Genomic DNA, 21,980 nt, shown 5'->3' on the forward strand with positions numbered 1-21,980 from the left:
CGAGGCCCCGGGCTCAGCAGCCTGCACCGGTGGCAGCCGTAAACGCGCGCTTTCCTTTTCTTAAACGGGAACCGAGCTAGATTTTGCGAGCAGAAGAGCAAATATCGTTTTATCTGTGTTTAGGGGGAGGGGTTCGCTCTTTTATCCCAATATTTTTGCGACTTGCTAAAAGGATAAGGAGAAAACCTTTTTCAGAATTAATTTATTCTGTGGACATATGTTAAATTAAAGATGTCAACTTGTGAAACTACTATATTTTTAAAGCAAGAATTTCAGTATTTCTGTAATAATTAGAAGTTTCAGGGTGACACCAGGACAGTACCTTAGTAATAAAACTAATACTTGTTTTGGTGGGGATTTTTCCCTCTTCAGCTGCCATGGAGAATAATGAAAGTAAAGCTAAGGATGCGAAGAGCACCTCGGATGAAGATGACAGCGGAGACATAGTTCAGCAGAAAACTCGTGAGGAAATTCTTTTTCATGAGGAAACCATTGATCTTGGTGGAGATGAATTTGAGTCTGAAGGGAATGAAACTGTATCAGAAGATTCAAATAACTTTGTAGATAAACTTAATGAACAAATGATGGAGAGTGTAATTATTTCTGATTCTCCAAACAACAGTGAAGATGACACAGGTGAACTTGGTTGTCTCCAGGAGATTGTAGAGCAGATGGAAGCTAAAGATAATCAAAAAACACAAGATGAAGTGGATAAAGAAGAGTTTTTAAGTAATGGAAGTGAAACTGAACACGAAGAAACCCCCAAAGACGTTTCTGAGATTGGAACAGATGATCAGGAAGAATCAATTCAGGAAGAGGTGAAGGAGGAACCAAAGTTGGGAGACAATGTTCATGTTGAAACAAAACCTAATAATACTGGTGAAAGTAAACCTGAGGATGAGATATTGTCACCTGGTACCAGCAAATCATCTTCTGAGGTTGAGCCTATTCCTGTGTGTACCATCTTCAGCCAAGCAAACAATGTAAATACCCAACCACAGTTGTTCCTACCTGATGGTTTTGAGCCTCAGATGGTAAAATCTCCCAGTTTTAGTAGTATAATTGAGACTCCAGTGAAGTCAAATCCGCAGGTGGTTCAACCAAGTCCAAGTCTAAGCAAGTTCTTTGGTGATACTGTTAACACTAATACTTTAGCTTCTGATTTTTTTGATTCATTTACCACATCCAATTTTATTTCTGTTAGTAATCCCAATGCAAGTTCTTCAGTTCCAGAGCAAATGTCTTCTCTTTCTAATGGTGGAGACAGTTCTTGTGCTTCACCTAACCCTGCTTTCTCTGTGCGAAATGGGAGACCTGAAGCAGGTGGTCCTCCATCATCTGTAGAAATAACTCAGTCCCCCCAGCCGTTCTCACAAATCCAAGCTGTTTTTGCTGGGAGTGATGACCCATTTGCCACAGCCTTAAATATGAGTGAACTAGATAGAAGAAATGATGCTTGGCTTCCTAGTGAGGAAACCAGAAATGTTCTCATTTCAGTTGCCACACAACAGTACAGCACGGTGTTTATAGATAAAGAGAATCTCACCATGCCTGGATTAAAATTTGATAATATCCAGGTAAGAGTCTATTATTGTATCTTAGTGTATGATTATATTTTAGAAATATTATGTAAGAGCAGTCCAATTATCTGTATATCATAGTGCTTCATATTGTTGCTGATGGTCACCTTGTGTGTATTACTTCAGTCCTTATTGGAAAATTTAATGTTGCTGCCTACTTATACATGAAGGCGCTAAAACTACATTTGATTTATTCATAGTGAAATTTGCTGGGTCCGTTGAAAACCAGTGTTGACAGTTTCCATAGAATCCGAAGCTGGTTGTATTTTTAAGTAGCTTGTTTCTGGTCCTCATAGTTTGTAAGATAATACTTGCATTTGGAATATATACAAAATTAGTATGCTGTACTACAAAGTCTGAAAGTGGACAGCTTTCATTGCTTCTGGAATTCATTGTTGCAACCAAGTGGGAAATAACATTTTTCGATGATGTTCACAGTGCTCTCAATAATGTTAACACTGACTGAAATTACATCATTTCTATGTGCAAATGGAAAGATACGACCTCTAAGAAAGACTGAGAGCTGGAGCAAGCTACTGGGAATGGATAACCCCAAAATTAAAGGGAAATTTCCATATGAGATCATGAAGGAAAAAACATAGTAGCGAAAAATCATTTCTTTGTCTTCTATCAAAGTTCCCAACTGGTGAGAAGGCATAAAAAGTTTTTTCAGAATTTGAGAATTTCACTGGGCTCTGTTCAGTAATTCTCATGAAGCAATTTTATCCTGGCTACTCAGGCAAGGCTAACTATTGTAATGGAAATTGTTTTGTTTTTTGAAACAGGCTAGCCCTACTCTTTTGTATCTATGTCTCTGAATAATAGAATTGTCTAGAGATATGGCGTTGACGGTTTGGATGCTTTAATCCTTAATTGTAGCGTAACAAAGATTATCAGTCAATAGTCAAATACAAGCAGAGAGCAGTCTCCAGTAACTTCCCAATCTGCAGGAACTGTCAGAAAAGCTTCTATAGTGAATCAGATCCAGATCTGTAGCTGAATTATCTGACAAATCTCATAGAATGTTTTGGGTTGGAAGGGACCTTAAAGATCATCTAATTCCATCCCCCCTGCCATGGGATGGGACACCTTCCACTAGATCAGGTTGCTCAATGCCCCATCTAGCCTGGCCTTGAACACTGCCAGGGAGGGGACAACCACGGCTTCTCTGGGCAACCTGTTCCAGTGTCTCACCACCCTCACAGTAAAGAATTTCTTCCTTATATCTAATCTAATCTTAGGTTTCTGTCACAAGCAACAAATGATACCAGTTTTAGACATATGCCATGCTGCTGCTACTTCTTGGATTACATTTATCTTAAAACACTTATTTGTCATCACAGAGCCCAATAATTGGTGTGAAAGAAAGCACTGTAATAGGAAGCTCCTATTCTCCACTCCTCCCCAAAAGAATGGAAGGGTCCTTCCCACCTTCCCCAAAAAATCTCTTAGACCTTGACATGTAATTCAAGAGTGTGTAGTATTTCTCTTCTGACAGCTAATGGGATGGACAGAAGGAATGATCCCTTCTGCTGGTCCCAAGGGTAAGGGCCTCCTTATTGCAGGCCTCTTTTTTTACAAATAGTTCTCTCTCACCTTCCTCAGTCCAGTCAAGGATTAAAGGCTTGTTTGTGCTGATGATTCCATGAATCTGGGCACATGCATATATGCAGATCTACCATTTAGTACATAATTGAAAAGGAGACGTTACAGCAGTGTCCATTGTGATGTATTTCCACAGTAAGACCTGATGTAAAATCATCAGTGGAATTAAAGGGTATTCCTGCTGCTTTCTGCATCGATTATAATTTATAAGCAGTCTCACAGGCATGTCAGCAGGGACAAGTTTTGAAGTGCTTTATGTTTATACAAGTTTCCTCACTTCCAGTTACTGCTTTTCAGTGGCCTGAGTGCATGCCTTGACTGACCTGACATCCCCTACTTTGGTATCATTGTTCCATACACTTCTAGTACTGCAAATTGTATATTTACCTGAAATTATAATTGTAGAGTACTTGAAATGTCAACTGAAACATTGTGGGAGGCATGTTTTCAACTTTAAATCAGCTTCCAACAATGGTCATTAAAGCTTTGGTATGAATAGCTTGCTAATGCTAAATGTTAATGTGAGATGTTAAACCAGGCTGTGTGCACTTCACAGAGAAGTTTGTTTGAAAAAGCATTTACAGTGAACTGTAAGTTCTTCAGCGAAGGACTGAAATTTTGTATGACGTATTGAAAAGTTCAGTACTGTTTTTTTTCCTCTGCTCACTCAGAAAGTGTATCCTAGAGTCATAGAATACCAGGCTAGAAGGGACCTCAAGGATCATCTGGTCTAACCTTTCTTGGCAAAAGCTCAGTCTAGACAAGATGGCCCAGCACTCTGTCCAGCTGAATCCTAAAAGTGTCCAATATTGGGACATCCACCACTTCCCTGGGGAGATTATTCCAATGCTTGATTGTTCTCATTGGGAAACATTTTTTCTCTTGTGTCCAGTCAGAACCTCCCCAGGAGTAACTTGTAACCATTACCCTTTATCTTTTCCATGTGGCTCCTTGTAAAAAGGCAGTCTCCATCTTCTTTGTAGCCACCCTTTAAATACTGGAACATGGTGATAAGGTCTCCCCTAAGTCTTCTCTTCTCAAGGCTGAACAAACCCAATTCTCTCAGCCTTTCTTCACACAGCAGGCTTCCCTGTGCTTTGGTCATCTTTGTGGCCCTCCTTTGGACCCTCTCCAGCCTGTCCACAACTTACTTGTATAGCAGGGACCAAACCTGAACACAGTTCTTATTACAAGTGTGTTGTTTTAAAAGCTCACCAAGAAAAATATAAAATGTTCTTGATTTTAGCTGTGTGATACTTTTTGCTGATCATTCAAGAAACATTTTTTTAAACTATCTTGGATTGCATATGGTACAGATTATCTGTACCTGTGCTCTCCAAGTGTGGGAACAAGTTGGAGTGCTGCTTTTTGTGTTCTTTCCATTATGCCTTTCTTCATCCGTTACTGTCTGCTCTCATTATGCCCTTTGTTTCATTACATTCATTTGTAATGTTTCCTTCTCCAAAGTACTCTGGGGGGGATTAAAGATTCTTTAGTATTTATGTCATTTTGCACACTCTGTCTCTTCTTAATCTTCAGACTCTTCTATCTGAAAGGTGGAAATCTTGTTTATTCATAGGGTAAGTGACAGCATTTACAGGTAAAACTTTTCCATGTAGTGAAACAATAGTTGCAGTCTCATTCCTCAAGAAACTAGACAGAAAACACAAATGTATTTCCCATCACTGTCTGTGGGCAAAGTGCAAACATTTAATATCATTCATCTTTCCCATAGCTAAGCTTTACTGTATTTTATGCAGCTCACCTGTTTTTAGGCAGAAGGCTCTGTGGCTTTCTTCCTGCTCTCTGTGCTAAGAGCTTGCTACCTCAGTTCTTCGAGTGAATGTTTTCATGATCCTTTAGGAGGATATTTGTAAATATTCCTTTGTATGCTTACATTTTTGCATAATCACTTTCTGCTTTACCATCTTAAATATTAAACGCTTGTTCTAGTTACCATAAATCTGAAAAGATATAACGGAATTAAAACAAATTGCAGGGAGAGGAGGGATAGTAAGGAGTGCAGAGGTTGTCTCTTGTGAGTGGTATCTAAAAGGAAGAGAACCTTTTGGTTTACAAGAGCAATAATGATCTAAAATTCAAAAAGAATCAAGGTAAGTAGAGGATTATGATTTGCTGGTTTTTATAGCAAAGGAGCTGTTGAATAATAAGCATAACAAAAGGAGTTACTGTTCTGCAGCCCATGTAACTGTTTTTAAGTTGTAGACTTCACTGCCCTCGGATGTACTTTTTGTTCAGAAAAACAGACTGAAAATGAGCACAGGTGGACCATAAAGTTCTGGTTGCTTTAAATTGGGAAAGACCAATATGAGCGTATCCTGTTTCTTACACTGTTTCCACGAACATCTGCTGTTCACTGACAGGATGGTGAATCAGATCTTTACTCTGGCTGAATGTGGATTATAAATTACTTTCTGTTTAAAAACAAAAGATAAGTATTTTGTTGTATATTGCTGATAATTTTCCTTATTTTCAGATGTTTGCATTTCTAGAGTAAAAACATAAGATTGGCAAAAATCTTACAGAAATAATTTCTGTTACCTGCTTTTGGCATGTGGTGACTTCTGACACCATAGGGGATTCTCTTGTATACAGTAATGGATACAGTCCAGGCAAGACTAGGACACTCCCCCCGGCGCCCTGTCCTGCACTGTGTTGGCAGACATGGTACCTGAAGAGTGCGCAGGCAGTAGTAGCACAGTTTTCAACATCTGGCAATGCATGGTCTACAGTTTTTCAGTAGGTGCTTGATATTAAGCTTGAAGTTCTTGACTGCCTGTTGAAAATCTCTAGTACGCAGAACCACAGGGATGTCAGCCAACAAATGGGAAGGCACAGAAATTGATAGCTGAACAAAGATTAGAAGGGGAAATTGAGGCACAGAGGGTGCCATGTACAGTTATTCTGTTTATTGCTAGCAAAGCTGGAAATAGAACCTGGATTTGGACATTCTTCTTCTTAGCTGCTCCATGTTGTAAAATGTAGAATTAATCTTGTCTAACTTCAGAAAACTCTTTCAAATGTCTACTTCTCAAGTAGTCTCAAGTCTTCAAGTCACTCATCTCAGATAACCCAATTTCTCTGACTGATTCCTGCAGTTAATTCTTTGAAATTAAGAATACTTGTTGCAGGGTTGCTGTTTTCCTGGTTTTATGATCTCTCAAAGTTAATTTTCTGTGGGTACTTAAGGCTAGCTGATTATGTGCACATTTAGCTTTGATCAGTAGATTGCACCTTTCAACAGTAATAGTCATTATGAAAACCTGTAAAACTTGCTATGTTTTGTAAGATTTTTGAGGAGCATTTTGTAAGTTCTTTGAAGAATAATATAGGAGAAGCAAATAAGCCTGAATGTTTCTATGCTAACTGAAACCTAAACATTGGAAAAAAGAATATAGCAAATAATGTAGAGTAAATCTGGAAGTTTTCATTAAAGTGCTGTAAATATATATGCATTTGTATTAATTTCACACAAAGAGTATTGGAAAATAAGTATTTCTCAAGGGGAAGAAAGTATGTTGCTCAGCTTTAATTCAACATTTTATTTTCCTAAAATAATGTTGAAAAGTATCTTGTTATGTTTCTTCTTTTTCTGTTCCATGAACACCAAGGGAGATGCAGTAAAAGACTTAATGCTTCGTTTCTTGGGGGAGCAAGCTGCAGTGAAGAGACAAGTTTTAAACGCCAACTCTGTAGAACAGTCATTTGTAGGCTTGAAACAGCTAATTGTAAGTAATGATCTTTGTACTTCGATATATTTTAAATACCATGCTTCCCTCAAGATAATTGGGAGCTACTGACTGTGAGGAGAAATTAAAAAAAAAACAATTCTACATATCCGTCTATTCATGATCCTGCAAATGTACTAGCCAAAGTACAGTAGTTTTTCATGGGAATGACGCTGGGGTTTAAATATTCGGTTTTAAATGACCTAGTTAACTTTCAATATGCAAAAGTTAGAAAAAAGGTAACTTTAAGTTACTGTGAATTTTATCAGCTGTTAATTTTTATGTAATGTAAATGGTTGCAAAACATTTTAATCGTGCTTTTGCTTAACTGTGTATGTATTATTTATGTTTTCACCTTAGTGTTTTACAGAAGGTAAGACATACCAGTTGTTGTAAATGGTAAGCAAAGCTGATGTGATAATTTCCACTGCTTTAATTTTTTATTTCAGTGCAGGAAAACTAAACTAAATTACTTCCAATGAAAGCTTAATTTTCTCTAAGTTAAAATCCTTTCCTTGATGCAAACATTTTGGACCTGGAAATAGTTGCATCTAGCTGCTTTGTGAACCTTGCCTTGTTCTTTAAACCATTGTGTTCCTGTATGAAACTCATTACTGTTACATGACTGAGCCTTACTTAATCTGTTGAAATGTAAAAATATTTTAGGCTTATTTTATTTATGAAAAAATGGATTAAAAATTACTGAGGAAAAGCAGTGAGGAATTATAAGCATTAGGACAGTCTGTATTTAGTATTTAACATCTTTTAATTTAATTTTGTTACATTACACGTAAAGCTCCGGAAGAAACTTTGTCATGCTAGGAAAACTCTAGGTGGTCTCCACAAGCATTGTTAAAGGAATTCAGAGGTAATTTTGGAAACTAAACCTGAAAAAACAGATTGTAATCTCCATCCTGGAGACAGGCTTTTTTTATTTGTCTCAATGTTTTGCTTAACTTGGGAGTTTGGAGGGGAAAAAAAAGGTCTTACTAAGAAGTCTTGTCCCCATCAGTGTCTAAGTAGGAAAAGCCTTTTTCTGCACTTCCTTTCCCTCTTGCAGAAGAGAAGTTTTGGCGTATGGGGAATGTTTTTCTATTTGGCCTGGTAGCTGTGTCCATGCTAAATGTTCTTCTGTGTTGCAGACCATCTTGTACCTTAAATACAGTGCTGCCACTGATAATGTTTTAGCTTTGAGTGTGCTCTTAAGCTCCAGTGTTAAGGCTTTTAGGATCAAGGCAGAGAAGATAGGAGGCAATCTGTAGCTATCACACTTTTTGCTACCTATAGCAGATTTTTTTTAAAACTTGTCTTATTAGAAGGGTTTTTTTGATAAAATTGCAGCCATTCAGCCAGAAGTTGGGATGTTCTTCAGCTTTCAAGGCTTCCAATCATTATCTGTTAGTTGTTCTTGAGTATGCAACATAACTATTTCTCAGATTTGTTTGCAGATCTGTTTCTTTTTATGTAAAGTAGTTTTATTATTATTATTTATTATTATTAAAAAATAGGTTGTTTTTTTTTTCCTTGCAAACATTGCTATTTTTCTTGAAATTCTTAATGTTGAAATTTGTTTTCTGATTGGCAACAGTATTAAGGGTAAAAGGTATTTCAGACTTAGAAACATTAAAATCCCATGCTAGATTATTAATTAAAAAGATGTGTGCTTTTTACATAGACAGTAGTCCAGAATGACATATAAGTGCTCTGTTACCAGCCACCAATTTTACTTTCTTTATGAGTGGATTCCTGACCAGATCAATTCAGTGAATATATTTTTTCATGCAAAGACCACTTACAGGGAATATTTTCATTAACATCTGGATAAAAACTGGTGAAAGTTGGGAATATTGCTGTACAATTTCCATAAAGTTAAGATTTTTTTTTTTTTCCTTAGCTGTTTGTTATCAATATGAACTATACAGGAACATGAGAATTAATGAGATTGTTTCAGTCACCCAATTCAGTTGCTTGTAGCGATGGACAGAAGAGAAATGCATAGAATTAGGATAGACTTCGGCTTCAGACTGATACCTATTATTTAGGTGTTTACATGTGAGCTGATGTCTGAACTCTTAGGTCAAAACAGATCTAATCAGTACAGTTACTGATCACATCTAAATTTAGATGCGTAAATCTGGAATCCCATCTAAAAGGTTCAAGAACTATCACGTGTTGTAGGAAGACACCAGTGGCAGCTGAAACCAAAAGTGAATGTTAAGTCCTGTTATGAAGAAATTTATTAGGTTAAAATTCTTAGATGATCTTGGGTGAACTCTCTTGTTATGAGAAAAAAGCAAAAGAAAAAAATACAGAAGCAGTATTCAAAGCCTGTCAGCTCCAGAGGAAAATGCTTCATTTGTATCTGGTTACTGTTTTAATCCTGTACAGATGGGAAGAGCATGCTAAATGGCTCATCAGTATCCCAAATCATCATACCACAGGTCTTCAGCTGCAACTCTGGAGCACCTCTATTCTACCATACAATTGCTTCTGTTAGCTTATTTGACTGTTTTAACAAATACAGATGCATTGCTACTACTTTCAAAGGCTATTCCAGAACTTCATTCCTTTGGTGGTTAATCAAAGGAATTCTAATCAATCCTCTCTCAAAATCTTTTTTTCTAATCAAAGATAAAGTTGTTTACAACAATTTAAGTGTTTTGATCTCGTGTTGCTTTTTAAGTCATTTTCTCTTCTCAATATTTGCTTCCTCTCCCCTGCTACTTTGTATGGGTAGACAGCAGTGACATTTCCACTTCTCAGATTTTCTTTCTAAAGGCAAAAATAACTCTTCTCTAGTCATCTCATCATGGATGTCTTCATAATCATCCTCGGATCTCTTCTCAGAATCTCTTCGTATTGAAGCTAACATCTTTTTATTATAACTGTCCAGAACTCAGCATGTTATATTGTAAGTTACATGGCTTTCCAAGCTAGTGATTGTGTTTTACCTGTTCTATTACTCTGATACTGTAAATCATCTGATCCCTTTTTAATGCTGTGGTCCTTACATATATTGACAATACGATTACATCTACAAATGCAGATACCAGCTCTGTTCACCAGCATCACAAAATAATATGTTAAATTGGATTGCTTCCAGTGTACACCCTTAAGTAGTAACTTCTCACCTTCCTTACAGAAGTTCCAGTAAAAACCATTTACTTGTACAAGTTAAAAAATAGTTCTGTGGGTAAGATGAAGTTAGTGCTCACAGCAAAGAATGTTGGAGACTGAAGTCCTTTTGGGGGGATCATAGTGCAAACAGTCTGCAGAAGTTTCCTCAAGTACTATTAGTTGTCAGAAAACAAATGTTATCAAGAATGTAGTAAGCTGAACTTCTAAAGGTGCACCTTTTCTGAGGAGACCACCAACAGCAGCATCATTTCTAAGACTAATAGTTGTTCACCAGGAACTGAACTCATTAAACTCAGCTAACAAAATTGTTTGCTCAGCATGAAGTTGGTCTCTCGTTGATTTGAGTGAGATTTGTACCAGTAACCCAAAGATGAATAAATGGTTTATTGAACAACTGTACTTTCACGTTTTCAGTTTCTGCTATGGAAAGGGTAACAGTGGATTGGAAATGCTTTACTGGTAGGGTAATGGTGCAGAGGTTGTGTGGTTGCTAGTTATAGAACTTTGAGGCTTTTAAGAGATATAGGAGTGCTGGAGTGGTCTAGCAAAGTAATTCTATAAATGTGTTTATCATTGAGGTGATAACTTGTAAGTAGTTACACATCTGTAGAGGATAAGTGTTTATATTTTTCAACTGAAAACAGAAAATCAGAGTTTTCAGTTTCTGAAAAAATTTATTAATCTGGTATAGGAATATTTATTTACCTCTAAAGCAAATAAATGTAAGCAAGAGCTTATCTTCACGGAGTTGCTTTGTTTTACAGCAGGAAATAAAAATTATGCATACAAGGTTCAAGCTGCAATTATGTTAGCTCCTGTTCCACATTTTAGATTAATTGTTTACTCTCCTTTGAACAAAGAGCACAGTATTTCTTGTTAGAGACCTTTCTGGTATTTTGAGTTGTAAGTTGTTGGCAGCCACAGGAAAATTATGTCTTTGATAGTTGTCATACCTAAAAGAAGACTACAGTGTCTTGCCACTATGAATACGCAATGTTTGCTCTAAGTATGCAATCATTTCTTCAAGCTACTAGACCAGGAAAGGGTTACTAACTACATTTTCTTAACTGATGTGGAAGTGCTCTACCAATGTAATTTACAGGGGAGAAGAATGTCATAGCTAGTGGAGGAGGACATTTTAATCACTTTAATGGTGTTACATGTAGAGTTAATGACTCCCTTTGAGTCTATTTTAAAAAAAATCATATACTGTTACTTTTGCACGTAATTAATGTTGTGCCCTTACATATATTTTCAAATATAAAAAACTTGGATACAGTGGTATAGCATACATATTCACTTTAATAAGTTAGAAATTATCCTTAAAAATACCGAGGGGTGTGTTCCTTTATTTCTAAATCAGTGAACAATTTCCAACGTTTTTGTAGCTGATTTGAGAGAAGATGTGAGACACAAGTAGCACAAACAGTAACTGGACGCTTGTGGGAGAGGTTGCATTTCTACACTAAAAAGCATCAGTTTATTGGAAAAAATTTCAGTGACTTACCTCTGAGTCAGAATTGTTTTCCCGAGAGACTGAATAATGTTATAAATTGTCTTCATGTATCAGGTGAGTTCCCTCTCTACTGAACACGTTTTCTGTAGATGTCCAGTCTGCATGTCTCTGCTTGACAGAAGAATTCCACCTGGGTATTAGTCCTATTTGTTTCATCATCTAAGCTTCACTGCTTTCATTCAGGAAGACAGTGTACAGTATTGTATACAAAGGAGAAATACAAACACTTCTGCAATCATATGTCTAAGATCTTTGTTCAACGGTAATTTAAAAAATCAAGCAAAATTGACCTGCATGGGGAGACTTCCAAGGAACAGTTGTATATGTGAGACAGTGGTATGCAGCTATTCAGTAGTATTCCTTTCAGTCCAAATCTGAATATCTTCATAACAGAACGAAAATGCAGTCTTTCAGATATAGTGAAAACTGATAATTAAAGTTATTATGACACTTTATTAGAAAAGGAAGAAATGTAAAAAATGTTTTTTCATACAGACTGCAATTTTGGCTTGTATTGGGATGTTTTAGTCAATTGGAAGTTTTCTTCATTTCTGAATCTAAAAAATATAACATCTTCAGTGCTATTCTTGTCTTTGAACTATTAACATTCTAGTGTTAGTCACTGGAATTCTTTTCTACCCTACATCCCATTCCTTCATCCCGCTTTATAGAAAATAGGCTTATTGAAGGCATTGGGATGTAGAGAGTATCTGTTACTTTTAACTTTGACCAAATGGACTAGAAGCATTACCAGATCTTTAGATGTGGATTTATCAGAATTTATAACTCGTATTGTTGACTCCATTTCAGATGGTTTTTAGGCTGTTTCCTTTTATTGCTTTAATAATAGGGGATCATCATAGCCTTATCTGGGTTCTTATTTTGAAAACGGTGGAATGCAAGTCAGTAAAATGAGGAGTTGAGTGTTGATCACCTTACACTGTAGTTTTTATCTCTTAAAGCTGCAGATACAGTATTTGATTAGGTTGGAAGTGCGATCAAAAGAAGCAGTAAGATAATATACTGTATTTGTTACAAAAAAGGCATGTCAGATTTGTGTGCCAGGTAAGCTCTCATTGAAGGGGGGGAAGAGTGGGCATGGAGGGGCGCTCTAACACACAAGTCTATCACCTCAAGCTACATAAAACTTTTAGTTCTTACCTCTACAGGGTAATAGCCTGACAAAATCCTGTCATTACTCTTTACTTTTTTGATTTAAACCTAGAGTCATTGTATTCAAATCTCAGACATCTTAAGACGTTCAGTGAAAGACAAAAAATTATTGGGCTGTTCTGTCTTTCTTAAGGAAAAATATAAATCCTTTTTATTTGAAACCGGTTTTACTATGCAGTTCCCCATCTGTATGTAAATCTCCCCCAGGACCTGTTCTGATATTGCAAAAACCAGAGAAGTTCTGCAAGAAATAATGCAGTTGCTTTGTCTGTTGGATGGCTAATCTCCTTGTCCTGGCTTTGGTGTGTGTACAACAGTCAGTACTGAAATACTTTGTTTTTTCTTAATTTTTGGTTATGTTATATGGACCAAAAAAAATCCCTTCACAAGTTAATCATCTGGACTAGTAGCGTGTAAAAAGCACAGAAACCATACAGGCTCATGTCTTTCATTAAAAGAACAACAGCTCCATACTTTTTGTGGAAATAAAGATTTGCTAATATCATGTGTGAAGTTCTCTTCTGCCAGGCTGGTCCTGCGTTAGTGAACTATTTTGCAATAATATTTGGTTGACGGTATTTCTGTAGGAGAAAATAATTATTTCATACAATTGCTGCTGGACAACCATATCCTGATCATCATAGAATAATTATTTTATTCTTTGAGATTATTCATCAGTATTTTTAATGGTATATCTGAAGCTGTAGTAGCCATATTTGCTTTGAGCCTCTACTTACGACTTACAAACAAAATTCATCCCTAGTACTTTCAGGAACAAGGGACCCGGGTTGTTAGGACCGTGTGGCTGTAGACAACAGGAAATGTGAAAGTGACTGAACTGCAAGGTTTTGAGGGGTGTTTGGAATAACTGGATAAAGATTTCTGGTGGGCTGGCAACTCTGGCAACTGTAAGTCTTGTACAATTTGCCAGAGATAATAATGTGTCCTGCTAATTTCAAATTAAGTTATACTGCCAGCAGCCTTCTATTAAGCTTCCACAGAGAATTAAGCTCCATGACCAGCAGGCAGCTCTAATTTTAAAATCATAAATATCATGTTTCATTTTCCAGAAAAGACTTTTTACGGTGGTTGTCAGACTTGCTTCTCCTGGCTGTCTTGTTCTGTAGAGAAAAAGTGGGTTTTGTCCACGCCTGAAATAGAATTTTTAAAATTGTAGCACCTAAGTTTGTCATAAATGTTCCATTATTATTTTTGGATCCTAACTCTCATTTGGGAAGAAAAGTTGAGTGGCTTCAGAGTCTGTGTCCACTTCTGTTCTAAGGATCATAAATTAATTTGTGTCTCAGAAGAGGAATGCATTTCAGGTAATCCATGTCAGTGTGTCTTTCTGCTTTTCTAAGTTGATACAGATAAATGTTGAAGGATATTATAAATGCATTATCAATTCCCACTCTTCCGTAAAAGCATAGATGTCACAGAAGCTTCTATGCTGCTCTGTAGTCTTGCTGTCAGCCAACTTTGTCATTTTCAGTGGAACTCAAATTTTTATCTGGGATTTGACAATGCAGGGCAGAGAGAGATGAGGTGGTCAGTGCATGGTGATGTCTGTAGTGGGCCTTTGAACTGTAAGGCTGCAAAATGGGGGCCAGAGTGTATGAAAACTCTTCAGCTGTTACTACTAGCTTTTCTGTGTAACTGCTGCATTGACATGTTTTCTAAACTCTAACCATTGGAGAGAATGTAATATAATACCAATTCAAGGTCAGTACCTGAACTTTGCCACCACCAATATAGATACATTCTATTTCTTTACATTTCATCAGACAACATGACAGTTTTCTATTACATTTATTATTTTTTTGTATGTATTTAAGAAACTATTTGAAAAAAATTACTTTCAGGAACAAGATGCGTATGTTTTATAATAACCTGCTGGATACATGTCTCTGGAAAAACTTCTATATGAGAGAAAAGTATGATAGCTTAAAACCTGTGAAGCGTTAGTCTGTGTTTTAAATTTTTGGTGGTGTTAGCTATTTACATGGCTTCATTAGCATATACAAGGCAGAAACATTAATAGGATGACAGTGTGATAAGATGGTTTGACTTGTCTAACTAGGAATGATTTGGTTTATTAATAAAAAAATATAGTTAAGAATATTTTTAAGTTAGACATGTAGTGGAAATTCAGGTGTTTGTATTTTATGTGTGAAACAATTGTTACTGTTCTGAATTTATCATTTTATGCATTGTATTGTTTCTTGTCCTTTGTTCTTTATTGATAGGAATTCTGTGTCCTGGGCAATGTTAGGAAAGTCTATTTTCATTAAATGAACAGCACTAGGGGTTATAATCTGAAATACTGAAGTCAGTGATGTAGGAATAGGCGTTAAGTATTTTGTAACAGAGTAACTTGGGCGTAATTACTGAAATATGGCTGGCATTTTTCTTCTCCTTTTGAGGATAAAACAAAATTGTGACTATTATATTCAAGTATATTAGCAAACATGATATAGCTTTAAGTTTAGAATCCCATATGGTGTTGTATATTATTTTGTTTTAGTGATCTGATGGTGTTAATGCTTGATTTCACTTCTTGCCTAATTAGATGTGCAGCTTTGACAAATGACATTCTGCTTCTCACTGGCCAGCTCTCCTGACCTTGTCATTATTACTGATGGGTACATGTAGCTGCTTCAGGCAAAATAAGCAGTTGTACATTTTAGGGACTTTATGATTTTGCTACTTACTCTTTTCTTCTTCCCAGAGCAGTAAAAACTGGAGGGCAGCAGTTGACTTGTGTGGGCGGCTCCTAACTGCACATGGTCAAGGCTATAAAAAAAGTGGGCTACCTACTAACCACACAACAGATTCTTTACAGGTACGTTTAAAGATACACCCTTGTTTTCCAACAGTATTCACTGGGATTTTTTTTAACATGATCAAACAACTTTTGCTAATTGTTACCAAAAAACTGAGCTTATGAAAGCATTGTAGCAAGTCACTTTTTATGTTTGATTATGAGTAGGTCTTCCTTTAAAACATTTTTTTTGTTTAAAGTAAAATTATATCTTGATTGTATGTTTTTAAAGGTAATCACACTAGTAAAAAGGAGTGTGTTTTGCTATCTTGGAAGACTCACTGTGCTAAAGTTCATGCACACTATCTAGGTTTTGAACTTTGTAGTAGATTTCGAATGTTAGAAGTATGTTTCATGATGGTAAGAAAATAAGAACCCAAATTAATAAAGGTTCATGAAACATAACAAATGGTTGACTTAACAAAATGTGACCAGATGACAACACATGCTTCTGGCTCTAGTAACTATAAAGCTCATGATCTCACAAAAATCATAACAGATTTTAAGAATTGCATAAAATTTGAAAAACAATTAAAAATCAGATTGATAATTCTTACATGTTAGCTCAATTTCAAGAGAGATGTTCTAATTTTGCAGTAGGCTAGTTTTTAAACTTCATCTTCAAAATCCTAGTACCTTTACAAACAGTTAAAACATCAGTCCTCTGTGGTTTATTTTAATGATCTTACGAAAAGTATTCTGCAAAACAGCATGTAAATATAAATCCTGATTCTTATCAGTAGGTAACATAGAAATTCTTTATCAGAAAAACTTAGAAAGTTGAAATTGTATTTGGATGTGGCTTGTGATTGAAGCTAATAACAGACCTTGTCTCTTCCTTCTTTTATACGTATTAATTTTCAGCTGTGGTTTGTGAGACTAGCACTGCTGGTAAAATTGAATCTATTCCAAAATGCAGAAATGGAATTTGAACCATTTGGAAATTTAGACCAGCCTGATCTTTATTATGAATATTACCCTCATGTATACCCTGGACGGAAAGGTAAGATACTTGATTTATAAAATGCTTTATATTTTTACCAGTCATTATAAAATAATGGATTCAGGTTTTTTTAATTCTAAAGCATTGTTGAGCTTTGGCTTATTTTTATTTTTTTTTCCCCCAGCATAATATGATTAACTACTGTGTTAAAGTATTGTTTGTGTTTTGGAGGTAGCAATAAGGAGTAATCATAAGGGGTAAAACTATTCCATCAAAATATACATAGGCAGTGTATTTCATGATACTGATACAGCGTTGATTTGAAAGAGGATTGTTTCTAACAAGTAAATACAATAAAGTAGTTTAGTTCTAGGATATTGAAAGTAAAAAACCCACAAACCTTAATAGTTTATTTTAGCCAGAAACAGGCTGCAAAAGGTGATGAGAGAGTTTGTGGAAACAGAACCTATAAGCTTTAAGTTCATCTAGATACTGTCAATATACTCTTTTTAACACACACATGTCTGAGCATACATCCTAATGCAGGTGTTATTTTGTTAGGCTTCCTGGTTTCTAGGATCTTTAAAAAAAAAAAAAATTAGAGCTAATTTGATAGTTTTCCTTAATAAAAAAATGCTTAAATGTAATATTATTTGCCTAGTAATTGAATCTATATAAAAATTAATAATTTACTATGTATCCCATTGTTGAAGGGGCAAAAAGCCACCTCCAGCCTCAATTCTTTGTAAGTGGTTTATCGAGTTATAAATGCGCTACTTCACACAGCTCCCAATAGCCCACAGGTTAACCAAATAGTTCCACTATCCAGGGTATTCTAGTTCTCCAAGAGTCTGGAGTTGACAAATTGCTGTTTTTAAGAGCAATATCACTCCTATTCAAGCTATTGTGAAATTTTATTTTTTCTAAATCTGTTATTTAGAAATAAATAACACTCTGATGCAAGTACACTGTGAGTGGTCTCACTGTTCTTTGGCTTTCGTATTTGAACCACAATGTATAATAAAATGCTTGTAAGTAACAGTTGTAATAGGCAGTTCCACTATCTGAAAAAAATATAGTCCATTTTACATAAGATGCTGGTGGTCTCGATGGGGTAACCTAGAAAGATACTGAGAATTTGAGGTTGCTGAGGAAGGGAAGTTGGTGTCAAGAAAGTTCAGGATCTTTTGCAGAAGATTGTTTCATCTGTTTAGTGATGCAAAGGATCAGTTGTAGCCCAGCAAGGCCAGTATGGACTGCCTAGAACAAGTCCCTCTGACCTTACTCATCATCTTTCAGGCCATCACAGGCCAAAACTTCCTGATTTGCCTTGAATATATTCAATCCACTGAGAAGGAACTGTATTACTCTTAAGAGTGAAAGAGGTTTTGGCCATGAGGTTGGACAGCTCTTTGGATCTGGTTATATTTTGGCAGCTTTGCACATAATGCAGTGGTGCACAGAAGTAGTCTTCCCCAGGCCATATGTATGTTTCCACATCTTTTTCAGTATTAAAAATAAGTTATTTTGCCTAAGAAAAGAATCCTTGCAGGTCACGTCAATATTTGAAGCATTTCATTCCTCATGCCACAGAGCACACAGGTAGCAACAGTTCTGGACAGCCTGGCCAGCTGTTGCACACACCTGTCCTGTGACTGAACCTTGGATCCAAACTGTCTTTGCAGCAACTACTCAACCGCTACAGCTATTTCATAGAAGTTATGAGGGTATCTATGGTAAAAAGGTGAGCATAAGGAGAATATTCTATTTCATTATTATATGCCTCAGTTCATTTTTAACGGTTGAACATACCAACTGGGACCATCATCTGTAAGGAAAATAAGATCAAGGTTGGATGGATCTGACCTGCTGGTTGTAGATATCTCCTATAAATACAATGTGATTAAGATGTGGGAACAGCTATCAAACCTTCCTTACATAGTTCTGAGGAGAGAGAGATGCTGTTTGCAGGGATGTAGGAGAGAACAAGCAGTTGTTTGCAGGGATGTAGGAGAGAACAAGCAGTTGTCTTCTGGCTAGCATTAAACTACGCAGTGCTGGATTATGGATAAAGAAATTTAGTATACATGCATCATTAACCAGCTAATTTAAATAATAAAATAGATATAAGTCATTCATATATTTTGGTTGATATGTATTACTATGAATCCACAATCCACTGCTGTTTGGTAATTTTACATACCATTTTGTGGTGTAACAAGCATAAAAGGAAGAGTTTTGTTTCAACATTTTAATTTTGATTCATGGTATATAAATGGAGTAAGCACTTAAAAATCAATTTAAGAAATGAGGGTATAGATATAAATACACATTAATTGTAATACATATAATATTTTGCATAATTTCTTTGTATTCAAAATATTCATTATAAGAAAGGTAGTAAGTTAGAAAGTCTTCTGTGTCTTCAGTGCTTGAAGTAAGGAAAGTTTATACACCTGAGCTTCTTACAGCAGTGAGGATAGTCCCTCATCCATTAACCTTGGAGAAATATACCTCAAAGAATTTAAATTCCAAGTAAATGTATGAGGAGTGGAAGATGTTTTTCCATTAATTAACATGGCCAACACAGTCCTCTTAATTTTCCTCTGAAGTTCTCCCAAGGCTCTTTCCCTTTCGGCAACATTACTAATCTCTGTGTCATCCTGAGTTTTTCCATGGCATTTGCAGCCATGCTGTTGTCTTCATCATGGCTGTAAGATCTAATCTTTCTGAAATCTTCCTTTCCTGATTTCTACCATCTCTTTCTTTGGTCATCTGCACTGCCTGTAGCTGATCTGGGGTGTGGAATCTGCTGGAATCCTTGCATCACCCAGTGAATTAGTTCAGTCACTCTTTGATCGTTCCTGTTTGATAAGGGGCAGAGACCAAACCATTCTCATTTTCTAGAAAAATCTTAAAGTTATTCGGTTATAGATTTATTTCCTCTAAATTCATCTGCAGAGAGAAGACAAAAAGTCCAATTTTATGTTTTGGTGGGTGGTTTTTTTTTTGTTTTTTTTTTGTTTGTTTGTTTTTTGTGATAGGTAGGTACTTAGGTCAGGAACACTGTTCCAGATTACTTCTGGCACATCTCCATTGTACTCTGTGGGGTATATAAGGCTGGATTTTTGTCATTGTTCTTATGAGTAATGGATTTCGGGAAATTTTTTTTTTTTTTTTTTGTATTTTGTCTTTATATTTACACAGTCTGACCCACTTCTATTCATGTTATTTGTTTCTGTTCTTCATTATTCTTCATAAACTCTCTCATATGATAGATTGGCTAACCTGAGATATCCTTTCCATTGGTAATGCCTGTGTATTTCTGAAAGAGTGAGAGCCAACAATTAAAATGGAACATTAAAATGCTATTTCATTCTTTTATGAGATAATTTGGTCTTGTTTCTGATTAATAGACCAAAAAGTTACAGAAAAGTTAATGCCACCAAAATCAGTGTTCTAAAGCTACAATAATTGAGAATAATTTATTTTGAATTACAAAGAAAAAAACCACCACTGCTCACAAGTGAAAATAGGGCTGTTACTCCCCTGACCAGACGTTTATATGTATAGGGGTGGGTTTTTTTCCTTTCCCCTTTTCATTCTCCTTATGATGATACAGCATCATCTGTATTCCTCTAACATGAAATCAGTCTTCTATTGTCTGATGGAAAGTGTCTAAATAAGGAACATATTGTTAAATATTTCGTTGTATGTGCTCTAGAAACTGATTTCATACTGTACACCTTCCCATGTTACTAATCCTAGCACAAGTATTTTTCAAAGTGTGGCTGTGTTGCAACCATAGGGATATACTAGTGTGTGCTGCAATAGGCTGACACGTTCAGATGGATAGTGACAGTTTAAAAAAAATGTGTATATTATATATATTTATCTCAAAGTAGTGTGAGTCCAGACATCACAACTATTGTTTTAGCATATTTCACTAGGTCTATGTTACTTTTATGACTTTACTAATATCCACTGTAGTTAGAAGTTTTAGCAGAAATACATGAAAAAAGTGATACAAAAAATAGTTAGCTGTGTGAGATTTCATTTTTTATGTGTCTTTATTTACTCAAGCAGTGCTCTTAATTTGTTTCTTTTATTCAGTTTTGAAATTCAGATCCCACTAAAGGAATCCTATCATATGTGGTTTAGAATTGTCATTCAAACCCATCCTGTAAACAAGTTTTCAGTGCTGATGTCTAAGGTGAAATGTAATAAACTATTATTAAATTTAATAAACTTATAAAATAGCAAAAGACCTAATAGGAAACTTGGTTTATGTCTGTTGATGCAGAGACACTATACTTACTGTGGAAACACCCATCCAGAATTTTTCTCTTAATACCTGCAGAAAGCATTTTACAGACGTCTTGACTGTATGTAGTGCAGAGGACTGTGCACAGCTTCAAGGTCTACCTACTCTCTGAAGCTTGGTACTGCTTCTGAATGTTAGCCTATGCCATAAGGAAGGACAGGCATGGATTGGGGAAATTATCTCCTATATGCTTTCACAGTAAACGTAGCGATGACTCTACAGTGACGTTTGGCCACTTTGAGTTTACTGTCTTCTGTTCTTCTCTTCTTTCCTACTTGTCTATGCTAGTAGGAGGCAGTCTTGCTGAAGCTTCCTCTCCTTTTTTCTCAGCATGGTTTTGGATGATGCTATAAATTAAATGCCCTTTGTTTTTTCATCCTCATCAACTTGTGATTAGTAGGAGAACTGTAGCAGAATGGGAAATGGTGTGGGGAAAAAAGAAAAATAATTGTGGTGGGTGGGGAGGCAAAAGGGAGTAATCCAGGTAAGAACAGAGATAAGAGAAGAAATGCACAGACTAAAGAAATTGTACCATATATAGTGCTCCTATCTGTTAATAAGCTTTGCAGGAAAACAGAATTAAAAAAGGACTCTAGTCGTTGTTATATGTAGTATTGGTTTTCTCATATGTTACCACAAATACTGCTGCGCCTGAACTTACACTCCCATGTCAGACTTCTTCAGTCTTGGCAGTTGCTCAGAAGAGTTCTTCATTCAAGCCCACACTGACAGTAAAAAACATACTAAAGCCTCTAGAGGAACTGGTTTGCCAATTATTTTATTTATAGTACTGTGTACATCTCTATTGTCTCTTTAAATTCGCTGTCTGTTCTGTTGCTTCAGAGCTACCTTCTACCTGTGAAATCAGCTAATACAACTTGAGTAAATACCACTCAAGTGTTGTGTTTCCAGATGACTATTCAGAGTAGTCAGACTTGCAAATACATTTTTTTCTGAAATAATATAGGTACTTCAGTCAAGAAATGTATGTATAATTTTATGGGGGTAGAGTGCTTGCTAAAATATTTAATTGTGCTTTCTTTCCTAAGACTTTGTAGTCTCAGTGTAGACAGTACTGGCTTTACGCACACTGTCTTAAACATGAGCAAGTAACTTACTTCTAGATTCTGC

At 36.0% G+C, this 21,980-nt stretch overlaps 1 protein-coding gene across 4 annotated transcripts in view; it reads left to right on the forward strand.

Annotated features, from left to right (window-relative positions):
* The window catches only part of TRAPPC12 (trafficking protein particle complex subunit 12), a 55,274-nt gene that overhangs the window by 361 nt on the left and 32,933 nt on the right, over nt 1–21,980 (forward strand). For all 4 annotated transcript variants that reach the window (XR_012622677.1, XR_012622676.1, XM_074819990.1 and 1 more), the window contains exons 2-5: nt 373–1,577; nt 6,818–6,934; nt 15,490–15,603; nt 16,447–16,585. Coding sequence is in view for 2 of the 4 variants with exons in the window: in XM_074819990.1 (XP_074676091.1) it covers nt 378–1,577; nt 6,818–6,934; nt 15,490–15,603; nt 16,447–16,585 (1,570 nt within the window). In the remaining 2 variants the exon portion in view is untranslated. The remainder of the gene's footprint in view (nt 1–372; nt 1,578–6,817; nt 6,935–15,489; nt 15,604–16,446; nt 16,586–21,980) is intronic.

The sequence above is a fragment of the Strix aluco genome, chromosome 3 (assembly GCF_031877795.1).
Source record: "Strix aluco isolate bStrAlu1 chromosome 3, bStrAlu1.hap1, whole genome shotgun sequence".
Lineage (NCBI taxonomy): Eukaryota > Metazoa > Chordata > Aves > Strigiformes > Strigidae > Strix > Strix aluco.